Source organism: Lontra canadensis, unplaced genomic scaffold (assembly GCF_010015895.1).
Source record: "Lontra canadensis isolate GAN:19392208 unplaced genomic scaffold, GSC_riverotter_1.0 scaffold45, whole genome shotgun sequence".
NCBI lineage: Eukaryota > Metazoa > Chordata > Mammalia > Carnivora > Mustelidae > Lontra > Lontra canadensis.
The window spans coordinates 7,248,265-7,266,880 of NW_022631039.1; the positions used below are offsets into that span (position 1 = coordinate 7,248,265).

Here is an 18,616-nt window from a genome sequence, read left to right on the forward strand (position 1 = left end):
ACACTTTAATTACTATGTGTGTGGTTGCTTTTAATGCCCACATTCCCCCACCCTCCGAAGTCCATGAAAACAAGAAGCCATCCAGCTGATTCGCTCGCGACTCCATCCCTGGGGTTCAGCGTGGTTCCTGGGACCCAGGGAAGGGACAGCTTCCGAGGCGCTCACCAACTCACCCCAGGGAGGGAGGGGTTGCAGCAGTGTGGAAAGAGGGCGTGCTTTGGCCAAAGTTAGCAGGGTATTTCCAATAAAAAGCATCTTAAGATACCCTCAAAATGGACCATGGAATGAAGAACAGTCTGGGGGCAAATGAGGAAGATGGTAAATTTGGGGGGGGGGGGTCTTACCTATTTCAACTGTTTGGGGGACTCATCAGGACGATTATGTATCTAAATGTTTATTCAGTGTCTCTAAGACGAAGGTGCTTGGGCGAAGAGAAGGGCCATCACTTGGGATTTGGGACGTGGAAAATGAAAGAAGGAGGAGCCACACAGCCCAGTGTTTCTTATCCCCTCAGAGTGGCCCCAGGGGCCAGTGTCAGCCTCGGGAGCGTGGTCTGGTGTGAACAACGACGGACTGCACGGGCTCAGCAAGAAATAGTGTGTCTTTAGCTGATTCATTCGACCAATGTTTATGGAGTTTCCGCGACACGGCAGGTACTGGGGGAGACAATAGGAAAATGAGGAGGGACAAGACCCCATCCCCGTCTCCCTGCCGGGCCAGAAAGGAAAACAGTGGCGTGTCATGAGTTGTAACAGGGGCAAACGCAGGGTGCTGGGGATGGGCGCGTGTGCGCGCGCGTGCGTGTGTGTGTGTGTGTGTGTGTGTGTGTGTGTGAGAGAGAGAGAAGGGCTAAGCCAGACCTGGGAGGTCCCGTAGAAGGGTCTCAGGTTCACCTGGAGGAATAAGGTATCCGTTGAGATGGGGCCTGGCCTGTCTGTGGGGAGAAGGATAACCCATTCCTACAAGCCTGGAGACTCACTTTGAGAGGCTGTAGACACGAGGGGGTGGCCGGAACTATGAAGCAGAGAGCAGAAGTGGGGTAGAGAGAAGTGGATGGAATCGAGAACATTCTGGAGGCAGAATGGCCAGGACGCGGTGACGCCGTGCTCTCGCGTGAGCAGCTGGGTTGAAGGTGGGGCTGGTCACTGAGAGACGCAGAGCAAGGAGCCGGTTTCCTCTGGACATACTGGGTGATTTCGGGGCGCCCGTCAGCCATTCGGGGGGCCATACCCAGGAGCTACCGGCTACGTAAGCAGACACTCGGAGGACTCAGAACTGAGCCGGGATGGAGCTCTAAGAGCCACTGGTGTGCCCCTCGGTGAGTTCTGCTGCTGAGGACTCCTGGGTGGCTCTGGGATGACACCACACCTCGGGGCATGCCACATATCACACCTGCTGTACACCAGGCCCTGCTCCAAGCCCTGGGCACAGAGTGACAATGCAAAGCTGTCCTCAGTAGGACCAGCAGGCACAAAATAAGAAAAGACACAAATAAAATTTCTGCATCACGGGGTGGGGGGCTGGGGAGAGAAGGCGCGCCTGGGTGGCTCAGTAGGTGGAGCTAGTGACTCTTGGCTTCAGCTCAGGTCATCATCTCAGGGTCATAAGGTCATGCCCCCCGTCAGGCTCCACGTTCAACATGGAGCCTGCCAGACATTCATTCTTCCCCTTTGCTCCTCCCCCCGCTAACTCACTCTCTCTTTCACAAATAAATAAGTAAAATCTTTAAAGAAAAAAATGTTCAGATGGGAAATGGGGGGTGGGGGGGTTGGTTCTGTCGGATTTCTGGGCCACCCTCCTTAGTTGCTGGCGCTTTGTCTCCGCCTCTCCCCGGAGCCAGCTGTCGGCTCTTCCTGGGCTCCTGGAGCTCGGCCATAGGACACACAGCTGAAATACCCACCCCATTATTCCCGACAGCTGCCCTGGCTTTTCCGATGTCGCGTAAGTTGCTGTTTCTTACGACCAGAATTTAACACTCTCTCCACCCCCCGACCGATGTTTCTGGGTTCAGGTGGACTGAGGCCGAAAGCACACAGACAGTGAAACCCCAACTTCCCCCACCTGCCTGCCTGTCAGTAAATGCGAGGCTGTTGCCCAGGCCCTTCCTGTAAGGCTCAGCCACAGGATTACTTCATCTGAGCAATAAGCAGACTTCAAAACCCAGGCGGAGGGCTCCAAGCTCCATTCCTGCTTTGCAAAGAACTTGCTGGATGTGTCAGACCCCAGCATTTGTAAGAAAGAAATACCTAGGAGGTGCATGAAAGCGATCTTATGGGGCACGCGGATGTACTTTGATCGACTTTTACTCTTAACAGAAAACATCAAACGTCATTTGCTCCCACCGCCTTACCCCGAAACTGCCAACTTGACTTCTCCAGCCAGAAATGTAATTATGAAGAATATCACCAATACGGGAAAAATGCTGATGGTACGATATTAAGCAACAAAAACAGAATAGCTACCCGCGTTATAATCGAGATTCTATAAAAATTATAGGTCTATAAACGAGGCCTGCTCAGGCAAAGAGGAGAGTTGATTTAAAAACTGTCTCTTCTTTTTCTATGAGAAATTTAGATGGAAACTAACTGCAAAACGAGAAAGCCAGCAACTTGTTAAAGGAATTGCCCGGCTTGAGAGAGTTCACTAAGGGAAGACCCAGGGACAAATGGACTTTTTAAAAAGAGAGCGTAGGTTATTTAGAAAACAGCAGCTGAAGGTTCTCTGGGTCTCTGGCAAAGGCAAAACAAGCTCGTCCCCTTTCAACTAAGTCACCACACAAAACTTGCAAAAGAAAATGCAAGCAGGCCCACCAAGCTGCCCATTTCTGAGAAACCGTGCACGTCAGGCACCAAATGATCCGGTTACCCTGAAGAAGCCTCCTCATAAGCCTTGCCCAGGGTGGTCGGGGAACCCCTAGGTGGATACAAACTCTTGCAGAAAATCAAAAGGCTGCACTTTGGAACTAAGGGCTGGAGATGCTCCCAAGACAGTGAAAAGTTAGACGAAAGAAAACCATTCTCATCACTAGGGTGTTCCCCTACCTTATTCCATTTTCCAGATGAGAAAACTGAGGGCCAGAGAAGAAAAGGAATGTAACCAAGACCAAGACAACAGGCCCTGGCGGGAGAATCCATATCTCTCCTCTCTGTCCAGAGTGTCCAGAGTACTTTCCGCCACCCCTCGCTTGGCTTGGCCTCCATTAACTCCCACTCCCAGAGGGGACAGCCGAGCCTAGTGAACCCGAATTGGAATTCAAGTACAGACACCAAGGAGGTCTACTTCTGCTCTGCTTTGTTAAAAGGTTAAAAGCAGCTCTAGTAATGTCGGTAATGCTCAGAGGATTACAGAGAGTAAGTAAGCGCTTCCAACTGGCCGGGGAAGGGAGGGTGCTGGTAATTTGGCTTCCTTGGTTTGTAGAGGAGAACGTTCAAACTACTTTCCTGATTTTCTGATCTGAGTCTTTCCGGGACTGAGCTGGGACCCATGTGATCGTGTCCATCACCTCCCCCATGGTTTCTAGGTGAGTGGAACGCCAAGGAAAAGACGACCAATGGGGCCAGTGGGTCAAGGTGCTCTGAATTCTGCCTCACTTTCCTAAAATAAGGAATGGAAAGTCATTCCCTCTCTGAATGTCCAGCAAGCATGATTAAAACGTTAACTCTTTAGTTCCTTTACAAGAAGAAACCACCCATCTATGTCCCAAACAGGCTGCCTCTTGCCCTTGGCTATAACTTAAGTGAAAGACTTGGCCAGAGGATGCTAATTCCCTGGATGACCTGGGAGGGAGGAGACGCTCCAGGGGCCCTATCAGGGCCATTCCCGAAGGTGGAATCGGTCAGTCCAGAAGCATGAACGTTCATGATGTCTGCCTGGCACAGGCATGGGTTCTGTTTCTTCTCTGTGAATGCACAGCACTGCATACCGAGGCTAAAGGGAGCCCCACAAGTTTGAGTTTCTGCACTTACAAAGGCATTAACTGGAAGTTATACGGTTAACTTCAGCAGATGCGCATCTGATTTCCATACCCATCCGAAGCCTGGGTTTTCAAGAATCCATATTCCCAGAATTCCCAGCTTCCTAGGGAGCTGCCATTGCTGGTCTAATTCCCTTAGGGAAGCCGAGAAGAATAAGCCCGAGACCCACCAACGCACCAATGCACCAACACACAACGCCCGCTGGCAGCTTCTGGAAGGGCGCGGGCTTACCTGGAACGTCGATCAATCTTTTGTAGACATTCAAGAAGGCTGCCTCGGCTTCTTTGCTTCTTTTACTCAGTGCATCAATCTGAAAGGCAACAAAAGAAGGAAAAGAAAAACAAAGAGCTCAAAATTTGTCAAGAGGTCACTGAGAAATCATCACGCATCTAGAGAGTTCCCAGGGCAAACAGAAGTCTGGTTTCTTCACGAAAATGCCAGGCAGCCAGGCCTTCCCCTCGGGGAAGATGGTGGCAAACACACGAAGGGGCAACAATCCCCATGGGCACAGCTGGTGAGGGTGGCGGGGCAGAAACAGGGCTGTGCAGCCATGTGTGACCCTTGGTCCCACGGCCCAGCTGAGAAAATGGTCCCTGTCCTTACTCTGTGAGTGTTTACCAAGAGTTGGCCATACGCCTGCTCGGAACCCCAGGAGCTGTGGTCCAGCAGGGGGAAGAGGTATGCAAACAAGGGGCTAAATCCCACTCGGGAAGAGCAGAGCCATGGGGACCCTGAGAAAGGTCCACCAAGCAGGCAAGTGGGTGACTTTTGAGCAGAAACTGCAGGAGGAGTTCACCAGGTGGGAAGGAGAGACATTGCACGTTCGAATACCCAGAGCCAAACCCTTCAGTCTGGGGGTTCACAGGTCCTGGTTAAGGATCTTATTATGAAGGCCAAGGGCTCTGCTTCTAAAAACACACGTGGTGATGTACTCTCCTTAGGATACTCACGGGTCCTCTTGGGTTCCATCCATGGGATTCAGGGTGAGAACCCACGATGGGGCTGTCATAACACACCCCGACACCATGGAATGTGGGGGTGTGCTGGGATGCGAATGGGGACACTCGGCTGATGAGACCGGGCAGGGGAGCAGGGCTCAGACCATGAAGGGCCTGCAGTGCGCATAGGAGATGACATTCAAAGGGGGTCAAACCGAGCTAATAGGAGGCACAGAAGAACCAGACAAGTCAAGGACGGCCCCCAGGTTTCTAGCTTAGGCACCAGGCTCGTGACAGTGGCCAGGATTGATGAACCCACCCAGCTGGGCCAGCGGAATGTCTCTTCATCAACGAAAGGGGACACGTGACACTCCCAAGTGTGCCAGACACACATCCAAAGAGCCCTTGCTTGCTATGAACTCGGTACGTATTCTGCTCACGTAACATACTTGTTGAAACATCCGATCACTTTTTATACCTGAAACATTCAAGATGCTACATGTACCGAGTTCATACTGGCTCAGGAAAAGGACACTAAATTACATATTCCTTCTGTCCCCTCGCAGAATTATACGCTCTGCCTCCAATGTTATTAAAGAGGCAAAAGGATGTGACTTAATTATAGGGTCCCTCGTGGGAGCCAACCAACAATTTGTTCAGGGCTGAGAGAGGCCACCTGATGAGGGATAGGAAGACGCTGGGGAGCAGGACTCGGGTCTCAGGGAACCCAGGGCAGAGATAACCAGCATTTCCAGTCCCAGCCAGCCGTGCTCCAACATTCCCTTTGAAGTCAGTTGCTTGGAACTCAGATATGTTTTCCTCCCATAAAATAAGACAGTCATTTTCTTTAGGTGCCATGGAAGTGTTCAGAATAATCCTCAAGGATGACTTAAAAATGACAAGACAGTTCTTGCTTTATTTTTACAATAAAATGGTATTCCCCCCCCCGCCCCGAGTATTAGCAAAGGGGCTCACTGTGTAATTAGAAAAATATTTAAAAAAGAGAGAGAGAGAGAGAGAGAGAGAGAGGAAAATAAAAATTCGAATTCTGTCACTCTCCAGTAGAAGTCATCCTCTGTCTCGTTTCTAGCTCCCTTCACTTTTTTTTTTTTTTTTTTTAGTTTAAAAAAAAATAGAAGAGTTGAATGAAATGTAGTCACACATGCAAACTACAGAGAGGAAGTAGGTTAGCGGTTGTCTGGGGCTGGAGAAGATGGGGGGTTTGGAAGAGGATAGCTTAGGGGTGCTGTGTTGCTTTGTGGGGCAATGAGACATTCTACAGTGGATTGCGCTAACAGTCACACAACTTTCTGACTAGACTGAGAATCAATGGGCTGCAGACTTCCCAAGGGTGAATGATGGTATGTGAATTACATCTCAATAAAGCTGTTAGCAATGTGTGTACCTCAAATTAAGGCACATGTAAAATTCTGGACTGCGCTATCGTAACGTGTGAATCTTCTCCAGTATCTACTGCAAAATTTGGAAAATGTCTTAATAGTAGTATTTCATTTGTATCTTGACTCCCCGCGTGTAGATGCTTTGAGTGAAAGTGCACTTGGAGTTCCATCTGCGGACGTCTGGCACATTCCCTGCGCTCTGGGTCTTTGTGTTCCCTCTGGAGAGCAATGGGCTCACAGGGAGGGAAGCTTCTGCCCAGGAAACAGGTCGGATGCTTTGGCTGCTCTTTGTGTCTCCAGACACTGACAGAAGCTTCTCTGCTCCGCTCAGGACCCGTGCCGGGAGGGTCCCTGGCTTTCCAGGTGTTCTGACCAAGAGTACAAAGGGTAGCGGCCTCCTCTGTAGTGGACAAAGGATGGGATCCGGAAGGATCCCGTCTCTCCCATCGGGGTTGTTGACAGGGAGGGCACAGGAGTTACACAGGACAGTTCAACTTATGGGTTGAACCGTGCTCCCTGAAAAGAGGCTGAAGTCCTGGTCCCCTACACCTATCAATGAGACCTTATGTACAAATAAGGCCTCTGCAGGGAAGCAAGTTAAGATGACGTTATTCGAGTGGGTCCTGATCCGTTATGACCCTGTCCTTACTGAAAGGGGAACAGTGAACCCGGACACAGTCAAACCCCCAGGGTGGACCCCATGTGAACATGAAGGCAGAGACTAGAGCGGTACTTCTAAAAACTAAAGAACACCAGCAAGCCACCAGAAGCCAGGAGAAAGGCCTGGGGCAGACTCTCCCTCGCCGCCTCAGAAGGAACCGATACTGCTCACGCCTTGATCTTGGCCTTCTAGGCCCCAGAACCCTGATACATAAATGCATGTTGTTCACACGGCTCAGTATGGGGTACTTGGTCGCAGCAGCTGACAGGCTAACACAGGGACCATGATTCTGGGTTCCCTTCCTGCCTGTCCCCTTGCCACAAATGCAGGATAATTCAAAGCCAGTCCCGAGAGAATAAGGTCAGGCCAACGAGCTTCATTAATTCATGAAGCCACTGGATGATGAGGATTCTTTTCTTTTTAAGATTTTATTTATCTATCGGGGGAGCAGCAGGCTCGCTGAGCAGGGAGCCCGATGTGGGGCTCGATCCCAGGCCCCAGGGTCATGACCTGAGCCGAAGGCAGATGCTTAGCAACTGAGCCACCAGGTGCTCCAACGACAATGAGGTTTCTTAAGAGGTGATGAGTACTCCACGTGTGGCTGAGTTTCTGCTCGATGAGGTCCCCGACCCAGGCCTCTTATAAGATTTCCAAACCTGGTAGGATTTGTGGATTCTGGGCGTTCTGAGACTTTCTGCTCTCACACACTCTTCGGACGCCCCTACGGGCGGCAACCCTCGGCCAAGACTGGGCCCCAGAGAGGATTTGGTCAATCCTCTCCCTGTCCCAGCTCCGTGCTTCCCGTGGTGGGCTTCCCCGAGCTGAGGCTGGGGACTTGCTATCTCGTGCTCCTGCTTCCTTGACTACCCTGCGGAAGACCTACCCACGCTCCAAGGGGACTTGGGTGTCCGGGTCCCTTGGCTGGCAGGGCACTCTGAGCCTGGAGAGAGGAAGGGGGAGCCTGGAGCTTGGGGGGCCGGCCTGATCTGTACGGGGGGGGGGTAATGGCACCCACCTCCCAGGGCCGGGCAGGTAGAGGAGGCCACATAGCTAAGGCGCTCATGGAAGGGCTAGCTACCTGACAGTGACTCTGTCACCTTCAGCAGCTTTCCCGGGCGGGCCCACGGAGTCAGAGCACGGAGAACGGGGCGTGGCTATCCTGTCTGCGACTACACCCTCCGCCTCAAAGTCTGGCAGGTGCGCCGGGTCTCCACCTGGTGGCCCTGAGAAGTGGCCTTAAGGCTTAGATGGTCTGAAGCAGAATCCGGGCTAGAGACTCTGACGACTTCATGTGCAAAGACAGCCTGAGGTAGAGAGTCTGCCCCCCATCCCCATGCCCTTAAAGCCACGGTGAGCAAGGGCGAGGGCAGAGGTGGCGGTACCGGGGCAGAGGGAAGCTCTGGGCGCACGCTGGCTCCGGCCCTGGGGAAAACCTGTTCTGCTCCGGGGACCAGCCTCACCTCCTGCCACGCCCGGTTACTCCCTGTTCCCTGCAGAGGAGAGCAATTTCCCCGAGGAGGAGAGCAATTTGCCCGCAGCCCGGAAGGCGCCTCCTTGGAATGTTCCTCCCATCCTTGAGGCTCAGCTGACCCATCTCCCTGCCGCCTGCCTGCGGGACACTCCCATCGTCCCCTGGGATCGTCCTGGGGTCCTAGGACTGCCGGTGGGGCTCCCTGAAAGCCCACGCTATGCTTTCCGTCTCCACCGCCTTTCTTCCCCAACAGCACGCAGGAGGTGCTTCCTACTTTCTCATGCGGGCAGGACAAGTTGCCTCAATCCATCAGGTTTTACCTGCGGAAGTGAGCCGATGGTTAGGGGATCCAGTTTTAAATCTTTATGAAAATGCTTAACATGTAAAGAGTTCTTTGGGATGTATTGTTCCTGAGATGACGTGATGACAGCCCCTTGGCTGCAGCGAGTGCACTGGAAGCATCTTTCCCCTCTGCACGCGCCCCACCACGCTCTCCAGCCACCCCTGCAGCGAGCTGGGCGCCCCCCACCCAAGCAGGAAGCCAGGTGGCTGCTCTCCAGTCTCCCCGACCCAAAAGTGACCCTCCCAGCAACACCATCTCTGCCACGCTGAGTTTGGCTTTTCTGCATTAAGAATTAAAATGGATAGAGAAGGGCGCCTGGGTGGCTCAGTTGGTTAAGCAACTGCCTTCGGCTTGGGTCATGATCCCGGAGTCCTGGGGGATAGAGTCCCACGTCAGGCTCCCTGCTCAGTGGGGAGTCTGCTTCTCCCTCTGACCTTCTCCCCTTTCATGCTCTGTCTCTCAAATTAAAAAAAAAAAAAAAAACTTAAAAAAAATGGATAGAGAAAGGTAGTTTATTCTAAATCTGAAACAATAGGGGTGCCTGGGGGCTTAGTCGGTGGACCGTGCGATTCTTGATCTTGGGGTTGTTAAGTTCAAGCTCCACGTTGGGTGTAGAGATGGCCTAAAAGTAAAATCTTTATGAGCAAAAAATCCAAAAAAAACCCAACCAACAACCACCCCCCCCCAAAAAAACCAACAAAAAAAAATCCCCAAACCATACCAAACCAAACCAAAAACCCTGCTTTATAAACTGGTGACAATCCACAGGTGCTCACAGTAGCACACACACTCAGAGGCCAGGTCTGGAGACGAGTTCATTAAGTCACCAGTGAGACCCGAGAGATCGTGAAGGCGTTGAGCAGGTGCCCGGCTGTGTGGGCACCGACAGAACCGTGCTCTGCGGTCCTGGGAGTCATGTGCAATCTCGAGCTGTCGCTGCCAATCACCGTCCACCTGCCCCATGGGGTGGACTGCATACCTCTGTCACTGCCACGTGACTGGTGGGGGACCAGCACCTTCCACGTGCGGGTGCTCTCCCGCCCCACTGATGGCAGGTGTGACTGCCTGCGTGGGCTGCTTTGGTCAATGCGACATAAGCGACAGTGCCACGTGCCATGCCAGAGACTCAGTTAAAAGCGATCACATGGTTCACGCGCGGCGCTCTTATCTTCTGCTGTGGGACCAGTGCAACCCGATGGGGGCTGCTTCTCTTACCGGACTCTCCGAACGAAGACCACACATGGTCCCATGGCCATCACGGCCGCCCACAGCTAATATGTCACATGGGCGAGAAGTGGTCTTTTGTTGCCACAGGCCACTGAGACCTGGGGTCACTTGTTACAGCGGCCTCATCTAGTGAGCTGTCTGGTCCAAGTCCGAGGGAGGTCACACTGCTAAGCCAGCGCCAAGTAAAAATAAGGAATAAACAACCAATATGATACAGGCCAAAGGACTTTTTTAAAACTATTTTTTGGCCACAGGCAGGGCAGGGGGAAGGTGGGATGATAAAGCAGAAAGGGCACAGGACTTGAAACCAGAAAAGCGCATTTATGACAGGGCTCCGTCGCACATTTGGAAATGTTAAGCCAGTTACATACTATCTGCCTCTTTGAATTTTATTTCCTGTGCCCAGGAGAAAGAAATGACAGGAATGTCTGCCAAAGGAGCCCTGGAGAATCGAACAGGACGAAAATCTGACCGTGTAGAGCTGTTCACAGGCTAGTTTTCAGTGTCGGTGACAATTCCCGACCCGTGTTGTATTTAGAAGATGACACACCACACTAACAGCAACCAAATTATGTGTCATTTTCAGAGGGTCAGTTAGAAGAGAATCTATACACTCAAGGCATTAGTTTTTGTACAAACTGCCACATCACTTTTAAAAGAATTAACCCCGGGATGCCTGGGTGGCTCAGTCAGTTAAGTGTCTGCCTTCAGCTCAGGTCACGGTCTCGGGGTCCTGGGGTCGAGTCCTGCATCGGGCTCCTTACTCAGTGGGGAGCCTGCTTCTCCCTCTGCCTGCCACTCCCTCCGCTTGTGTTCTCTCTCTCTGACAAGTAAATAAAAACTTTAAGAAAAAAGAAGCTTTAAAAACAAAAAGAATTAACCCCTTCCAACAGTCCCATAACCAGCACCCGTGGTGGGGGACAGCAACTTTTGAGGGGCATGCTGCTGTCTTAAGGGGACATTCCATGAGAGAGTCCCTCACCCACCTGTAACTCAGAACATTAATGGGTTTGAGGCTTCGGGGGCTGGTACTCGACTTTTCAGTAGGGCTCTCCTGATTTCTGCCGAGGAAGGAAATGTGGGGAGAACGAGAAGCCTGAATTTGAACTGGAAGATGCTTTGCACAGGACGGAAGAAAGGACACAACGGTGCGTTATTTACAGATGGATAAATCCGCCTTGACCACCAGCCTTGACCACCGATCAATCAAGAAGTCCTGATCGTTTGGCCTCAGAAATCGATTTCAGAATTAGGATCTCTTTCCTTTGTTTGATGCTTTAGCCTTAGGTGACATCTCCCTGTTAATTCCAGCGTGGACACTACAGGCCAGTGCCCAGCAGATCTCCATAACGTAGCTTCCCCTTGCCACCAAGCGGGACATGTCCTCCACGGGGGCCCCGGCTCACTGTCCCGGCCCTCGGGAAAAAACACAGAGCCACTCTGCCCTAATGGCTTCTCCTCACTCCCAGACTTCCATCCACACTCCCCAGGCTGTGGTCCCAGAACACTTCCCCACGCAGCCCTTGACTTATGCTAAGTTCATCTCCCACCAAATCCCACCACTGACCACGCTTGTCCACACCAAGCCTCGGTCCCCCCAACACACCACGCCCCTTCACACCTCTGGGTCTTTCTGGGCTAGGTCTTCCGCCTGGAATGCCCTTCACTCCAGGCACGGGGGAACCCAGCCCTCCCTCTTGAGTCAGTCTAGGTGACACCTCCTGTGTGGCGTCCTCCTGATTTCCCCAGGCCCCACTAGTCACTCGGTCCTCGCGCCACCTGGGCTCTTTGTAAACCCCTCTCTGCCCACTTCTCACACCGGGTGATGATGAGCCACGTGCACGAGCCTCTCTCCACCGCCCCGTGGTCTATCCCAGGCCAGGCGCAGTGGCACCTCCTGCTCTGTACCCAGCATCCGGGTCCTCACTAACACACGGGGCTGCCTGGGAAGCACTGGTTCCGGGCAGAGACGGCCGCCCGGGCTCAGAGGCGCCCTGGAACTCACCGCTGAGCTCCGCAGCCTCTGGCACTTCTCAGGATCGGCGCGGGGAAGGCAGCCTCCTACGATTAGGAGCTTCAAGGAGGCAATGACTAGCTCCCATTTCATCAGCTCTAAAAACTCCGAAGCATGAGAGCCCGGCTCGGGCCTAGTTTAGGGAACAGCAAACTTCCTCGTTAGAACAAGAGAACGCCGGGGAGGGGGCAGCGGGGGGGGGGGGGGGCGGCGTTGGGGCTGGAGGTGAAATGACTGGGTGCCGTTGTCTCCAAAACGGAGAAGATAAGAACTCTTCAAGGGCTTTTGGTGAGTTTTACGAAGGAATGTGCCTCTAACTGGGCCGGGCACCTGGGAGGCGCCGGGCACCTGGGAGGCGCAGAACACTCCGTCGCTGCTATCGTTTGACAATGAATGTCCTGCTTGTGTACCAGTGACCCCCGAACCTCCCCGAGGGTGGCCTCGGTCGGGGTGCCACAGCAGCTGCACACTCGGCTCACAGTGATGAGGCTGCTAATCCTTGGTACAGTCAGCGGGCGGCTGCAGGTGCCTAGGCCCCGCCCAGGTGGCCACGCCCACAGGCCCACACCAGCGCCTTGTCATGCCAGCTGTGACACACAGACAGAGACAATGGTGTGGACTTTTTACCGAGGGATCGCCCCCCAAAATACAAAACACACAGGTCTCGCCGCTCACTTGGTGTCGTATACTCTGACATGGAAAAGGCTCACCTTTCCAGGGAGCCGCCCGGCCTCGCCAGGCACGGCTGGTAGGGAGGGCAGTGCCACACGGGGCCAAGGGCCTGGCTGCGGTGCCCGAAGATCAGGGTCGAGTCCTGGCTCCAACACCAGCACGGGTGAACTAGCTCGGCCACCGACTAACCTCTGTGCCTCCGTTTCCTCGTCTGCAAGGCGGGAGAAAAAACCTTGGCTGCTGTGGACGGTGACAGAGCCCCCGGACTGGCAACACCCCTTCTCAGATGCGCAAACTGACCAGGCCCAGAGCCGCTCCCCTAGGGATCCCCACCGAGGCTACAACGACGCCCCAACACCATGCCTGGGGCCGCGCGGTCGGTGGAAAGAATGTGTGCTTGGGAGGAACAGAGCCTCGGGTCTGAAGCCAGCCCCCGGGCATGTTTGCTGGAGGGTCTGGAGGCTGGTGCCTTAAACTCTTTACCCCTCCGTCTCTTCATCGGTCTAGGGAATGACTCCCTCCTCGCTGAATTGTGGAAATGAACTGTGAGAATCTCCCCTATCAAGCAGCCGGTATACTCCGGAGGGTACAGAATCAGAGAAAGCATCGGTAACTTTTCTAGGAAAAAATCCAAAGGCAGTATTCTCTTCCCAGCGCCCCACAGACCGTCCTCCTCTGATTCAAGTCTTGGGGACAGAGAGACACTTAAACCACATCTAAGATACTGTGGCGGGAACGGCCCGCTCCTGAACAACCCACCAGCCTGTACCCCGGCAATGTACAAGCTAATGATTTAGAAATAAACACGGACCATTAACAGAATTTTCAAATCGATGTGCTCTGCTGGACTACAGGCTAGCAGGGACCAGCAAGAGCTTCAGGGACGAGACTGGATCTGTCTCACTCGGGGTCTTTCGAGAGCAGAACAAGATTAGAAGAGCCGCATGGCCCACCAGAAGTCAGCAGACGATGACCAAGATTCCACCCCAAACAGGCACATACGGGGGGCGTCAGCTCTGGAGCTCTAACTTTCATTGAACACAGCCACGTAAAAGAAAGGTGTATGTTTTCTGGAGCAAGATCACAGTGGCAGAGAGCACGTCTGCTGTGAGTTACGTGGGACACGTGAGAGGACCCCAGGGAGGGGGGAGCCCCCTTTTCCAGCACCCTGCTGGGCCCTGGAGCAATGGGGAGGGAGGAGAGACTGGGAGCAGGTGTGGGAGCCCAGCTGCCACCACCACTTTTCTTTCTCAAGGTCCCATTCCATCGTAACTTCCAACTCACAGACGGAGTCCCGTGGGGAGGAATCACAGCCACCCTACTCCCCATCGCAGGGAGCAGACAGAGACTATCCGCATTTCTCTACGCGGCTCGAAGCTGGATGAACAGATCCCACAGGGTGGTTCTGGTTGGTTGTAAGGGCAATGCAGTGTAGACGTGGGGGTTCACAACGCACAGCTGCTTCTTATTTAAACCATTAAGAATATTCCTTAACTACCTGCCCGCCTCCCCCCGCCTAGCTTGACCAAGTGTGTAAGAGAAGAAAACTGGAGAGAAGACCAGAGAAGACAGTGCTGTGAAGGGCGAGCGGGTAAATAAAGATGTGGGGCCACGGAGAAGAGATCTGCGGCAGAGGACAGCGGGAGAAATATTGTAAAGACTGTGAAAACAGTAACTAGCATCTCTCTCTGCCTTTACCGCTGGCCACGCACATCTGATGTTCTGGCTGTCACCGTGGATCTGAGGGGCTGCCGTGGGGAAGGATGAGCGATCCTGTCTCTCCCCAGAGCACAAATCCAGAGCCACTAGGTAGAAGCTACCGGCAGATCACAGCTTCGCAGTGGGAAAGCCTCTGCCAATGACACAGGACTTCAGAGGCGGACCATGTGGGCCGCCTGAACTGCTTCCTGCTTGGTTCATTCATTCACTCGGTCCATAGGATTATTTAAAGGTTGGCTAAAATGTGCCAGGAGGTGCGCTGTCCTAGCCTCGGAGGCCGGAACCGGCCCTGGCCCCCTCCAAACCTTACAGGAAAGTAACAGTAGGGGTGCAGAGCAGGAAGAAAGTCTCCCTGAGGTTTTTTCGCTTTTTCTTTTTTCTTTTCCTTTTTAAAGATTTTATTTATTTGACAGAGATCACAAGTAGGCAGAGAGGCAGACGGAGAGAGAGGAGGAAGCAGGCTCCCCGCTGAGCAGGGAGCCCGATGCGGGGCTCCATCCCAGGACCCTGGGATCATGACCTGAGCCGAAGGCAGAGGCTTTAACCCACTGAGCCACCCAGGCGTCCCTGGTTTTTGTTTTCTTATCTGAGGTTTCTGAAATACAGTTTTTGTGAACAGATGATATATGTATATAGTAAAAAATAAAAAATCTTAGGGTATAAAAACATACAGAGTTCAGCAAGGTTGCATAATATGAGATCAATACACAAAAATCAATTATCTTTCTATACACTAGCCATAAACCATCTGAAAGTGAGACTTTGAAATGTTCATGGATCAAGAGACTTAATATTGTTAAGATGGCAAAAGTCCCAAATCGATCTCCAGATTCGACGTGCTGCCTGTCGACATCTCGGCTGGCTTTGTTACAGAAACTAGCGAGTTGATCCCTTAAGACTCATACTGAAATGCAAGGGATCCAAAACAGCCAAACAGTCTTGAAAAAAGAAAAAACAAAGGTAGGGGACTCACACTTATCAATTTCAAAATTTACTGCAAAGCTACATTAATCAGGAATGTGTGGCACGGGAATTCAGACAGACATGCAGTTAGATCAGTGGAACAGAATTAAGAGTCCAGAAATAAACTCTCACATTATGGTTAACTGAGTTCTGACATGGGTGAAAAGACAAATTCAGTGGGGAAAGAACTATCTTTTAACAGACAAAGCAAGGACAAGTGAATATCCATGTTCCAAAGCATTTGGCTGGACCCCTACCTCAACACTGTATATAGAAGTTAACTCAAAATGAACCAGAGACCAAAATGTAAGACCTAAAACTACAAAACCCTTAAACGGAAACACAACTATAAATCTTTCTGACCTAAGATCAAACACCAAAAGCACAAACAATAAGAGAAAAATAGGGAAAGTGGATTTCACCAAGTTTAAAACTTTTGCATTACAAAGGATACTGCCAAGAAAATGAAAAGACAACCCACAGAATGGGAGAACATTCTTGCAGATCATGTACCTGATGAGGGATTAGTATACAAAATATATAAAGATCACTCACAACTCAACAGTAAAATGACAAATAACTGAATTAAAAAATAGAAAAAATATCCGAATAGACATTTCTCCAAAGAAGACATACAGGTGGCCAATGAGCACAGAAAAAGATGTTCAACACCAGCAGTCATTAGGGAGATGCAAATCACAGCCACAACGAGGTACCGCTTCACAATCGCGAGGCTGCAGTGGCAAGTGTTAGGGAGGAAGGAGAGAAACTGGAACCCTTGTGCACTGGAGATGGAAGCATCAGATGAGGCACTTTGGAAAACAGCTTGGCAATTCCTCCAAATGTTAAACAGAGTTCCCATATTAGCCAGCAATTCTACTCCTAGGTACGTAACTAAGAAAAGTGAGAACGTGTGATCTGTGCAAAAACCTGTGTACGAACGTTCACAGCAGCATCACTCACAACAGCCGAAAGATGGCGGAAGCTCAATGGCCGTCCGCTGACGATGGACCAGAAGGTGGCATGTCCACACAGTGGGTTATTACTCTGCCACAAAAAGGAACAAAGTGCTGACACACGCTGCGACACGGATATGTCGTGAAAACACGCCAGATGAAAGAAGCCAACCACGACAGACCACACGGGGTACGATTTCATGGATATGAAATGTTGCGAATGGTCAACCCTGTAGGACAGTGGTTGCGGGGGTGGGGGGTGGGAGGGAGAATGGGAAGTGACTACACATGAGCTCAGGCTTTTTTTTTTTTCCAGGTGATGAGAATGTTCTGGAAACAGACAGTGGTGATGGTGGCACAACTCTGCGAATATACTAACGAACACCTAATTGTAAAAAGAAAATAGGAACAGCAAAAAGTGTAAGAGCACAGTGAAAAGTAGGTCTCCCTCCCATCCACGTCCACCTTCCCCAGCGGCCTGGCTGTCAGGCAAGGATTCTCTTGTGCATCCTTCCAGAAACACGTTATGCATTTACAGGCGTCTGCACATACAGACTGTCTTCTTTTTTTAAAAATGCAAATGGTAGGAGGGGCGCTGGCATGGCACAGTCGGTTGGGTGCTGGACTCTCGGTTTTGGCTTGGATCCTGATCTTGGGGTTGTGGGATCGAGCCCCACGTCGGACTCTATGCTCAGTGGGGAGTTGGCTTGGGATTCTCTCTCCTCCTGCCCCATCGCTTGTGATCAAACCCTCTCTCTCTCAAAATGAATGAATGAATGCAAAGGAAAGAGTATGACAGATAAAGCTCTGCCCCTTGTGTTTTACAGATTTAGGAGGAGAAAGAGCTTCCTTCCCAGTGGGAGGGTGGGAGCCGCGTGGGGAAGGGGAGCCTGTGTTCAGAGAACGCGTGCTGCCTTTCAGACCAGTGCGGGGCTGTGCGGGGCCTGCTGCGCCCGGAGCCCAAGGGGCTAGGAGAGAGAGCCGGGGGTGGAGTTGGGGAGAGGGGTCAGGCCAGGGGCCCGGCTTCATGCTGAGAGGTTGGGAGTGTCAATCAGGATCCCACTGGACGGGAAGGCAACTGGGGTTGGGGTGCGGGGGAGAAGAGGTGGAGGAAGCTGTGTGTCGGGAAGGTGGGAGCCACAGCAAGTGAGGTGAGGAAGGCAGAATTACTGGGGCCCACTGACAGCTGTGGGTCCCCTCAGAGTTCTGGCCGGGGTGGCTGAGGGTTGGTCATCTCCCCTGAGGTGGGAGATACAGAAAGATGTGTTTTTGGGTGTTTATGTGGAGGTAGTAAGTCTGTGAGAGGTCACAGGGGAGCTCCCAGGAGGCTGATGTGGAGACAGGCCCAGGCCCAAGACCTATATGTTTGGAGCCACAAGGCCCTAAAGAGCCAGACGAGGTTAACCAGGGGATGGGATGGGTGTGAGTAAGGGCCCCTTACTCACTGTGGCTGAATCCCGGGGGCTCCGTGGTATTTAGAAGATGGAAGGATCCGGAGAACGCTATGATCGGGAACTAGATCTCACATCTGGGGGGCAGATTTTCCGTGATACAGGTGAGACACAGATAAACTGAAAGGACCCATTCCAGGTCACACCGGTAAACGATGACGTTGAAAGTCAAAACCAGATGTATCTGATTCAGAAATCTATGGCTTATCGGTTTGGTTTTCTCTGCAGCTCTAGGCCTCCTCCCCAGGAAGGAGCCACCGCACGCCTGGGTAGGAGGGAATGCCAGACAGAAGCCAGGAGAGTGTGGAGGGGCAAGGCGTGACACAGGTGTCCCGCGTGAACACCCCTGAGTCCTCCCAGCCAGGCCTCTGGGCCCCATGTGCCCGAGGCAGCACGTTCCCGTGCTCCCATGGCAGTGGCATGTGTCTGCTACATTTCAAGAAAACACCTGCTCCAAGGTTCACCCCAGGAGGATGCCAGGCCCTGGGGCCCTGGGTCAGACTTGCCCTCCCAAGCCCCCGGACTCCAGGCCTAAGGATGGCAGGGGCTTGAGCCTGGAGGTGGAGGGGTGCCCTGGGGAGCATGGCTCTGTCCCAGGTCCTTTCCTCGACAGCCCCAGGAAAGAATCCTTTCCCTCATGCGTGCTGACCTTAGGCCGCCATGTGTCTCTCTTGTTATTCTGGAAGGCAAAGCAGAAGTCTCACGGGTCTCCCCATCTTCTCCTACTCTGGAGGCCATTTCAAGACCCTTCACAAGTCTTCTAGAATAAGCACTGGCTTTAGAGCCAGACAATGGCGTGCACGCCTCAGCTCTAAGGCCGGCAAGCT

General features: G+C 52.4%; 1 protein-coding gene across 11 annotated transcripts in view; it reads right to left on the reverse strand.

Annotated features, from left to right (window-relative positions):
- CUX1 (cut like homeobox 1) overlaps positions 1–18,616 on the reverse strand; it is a 352,264-nt gene that overhangs the window by 158,101 nt on the left and 175,547 nt on the right. For all 11 annotated transcript variants that reach the window (XM_032872502.1, XM_032872504.1, XM_032872503.1 and 8 more), the window contains exon 4: positions 4,206–4,284. In XM_032872502.1, coding sequence (XP_032728393.1) covers positions 4,206–4,284 — 79 coding nt within the window. The remainder of the gene's footprint in view (positions 1–4,205; positions 4,285–18,616) is intronic.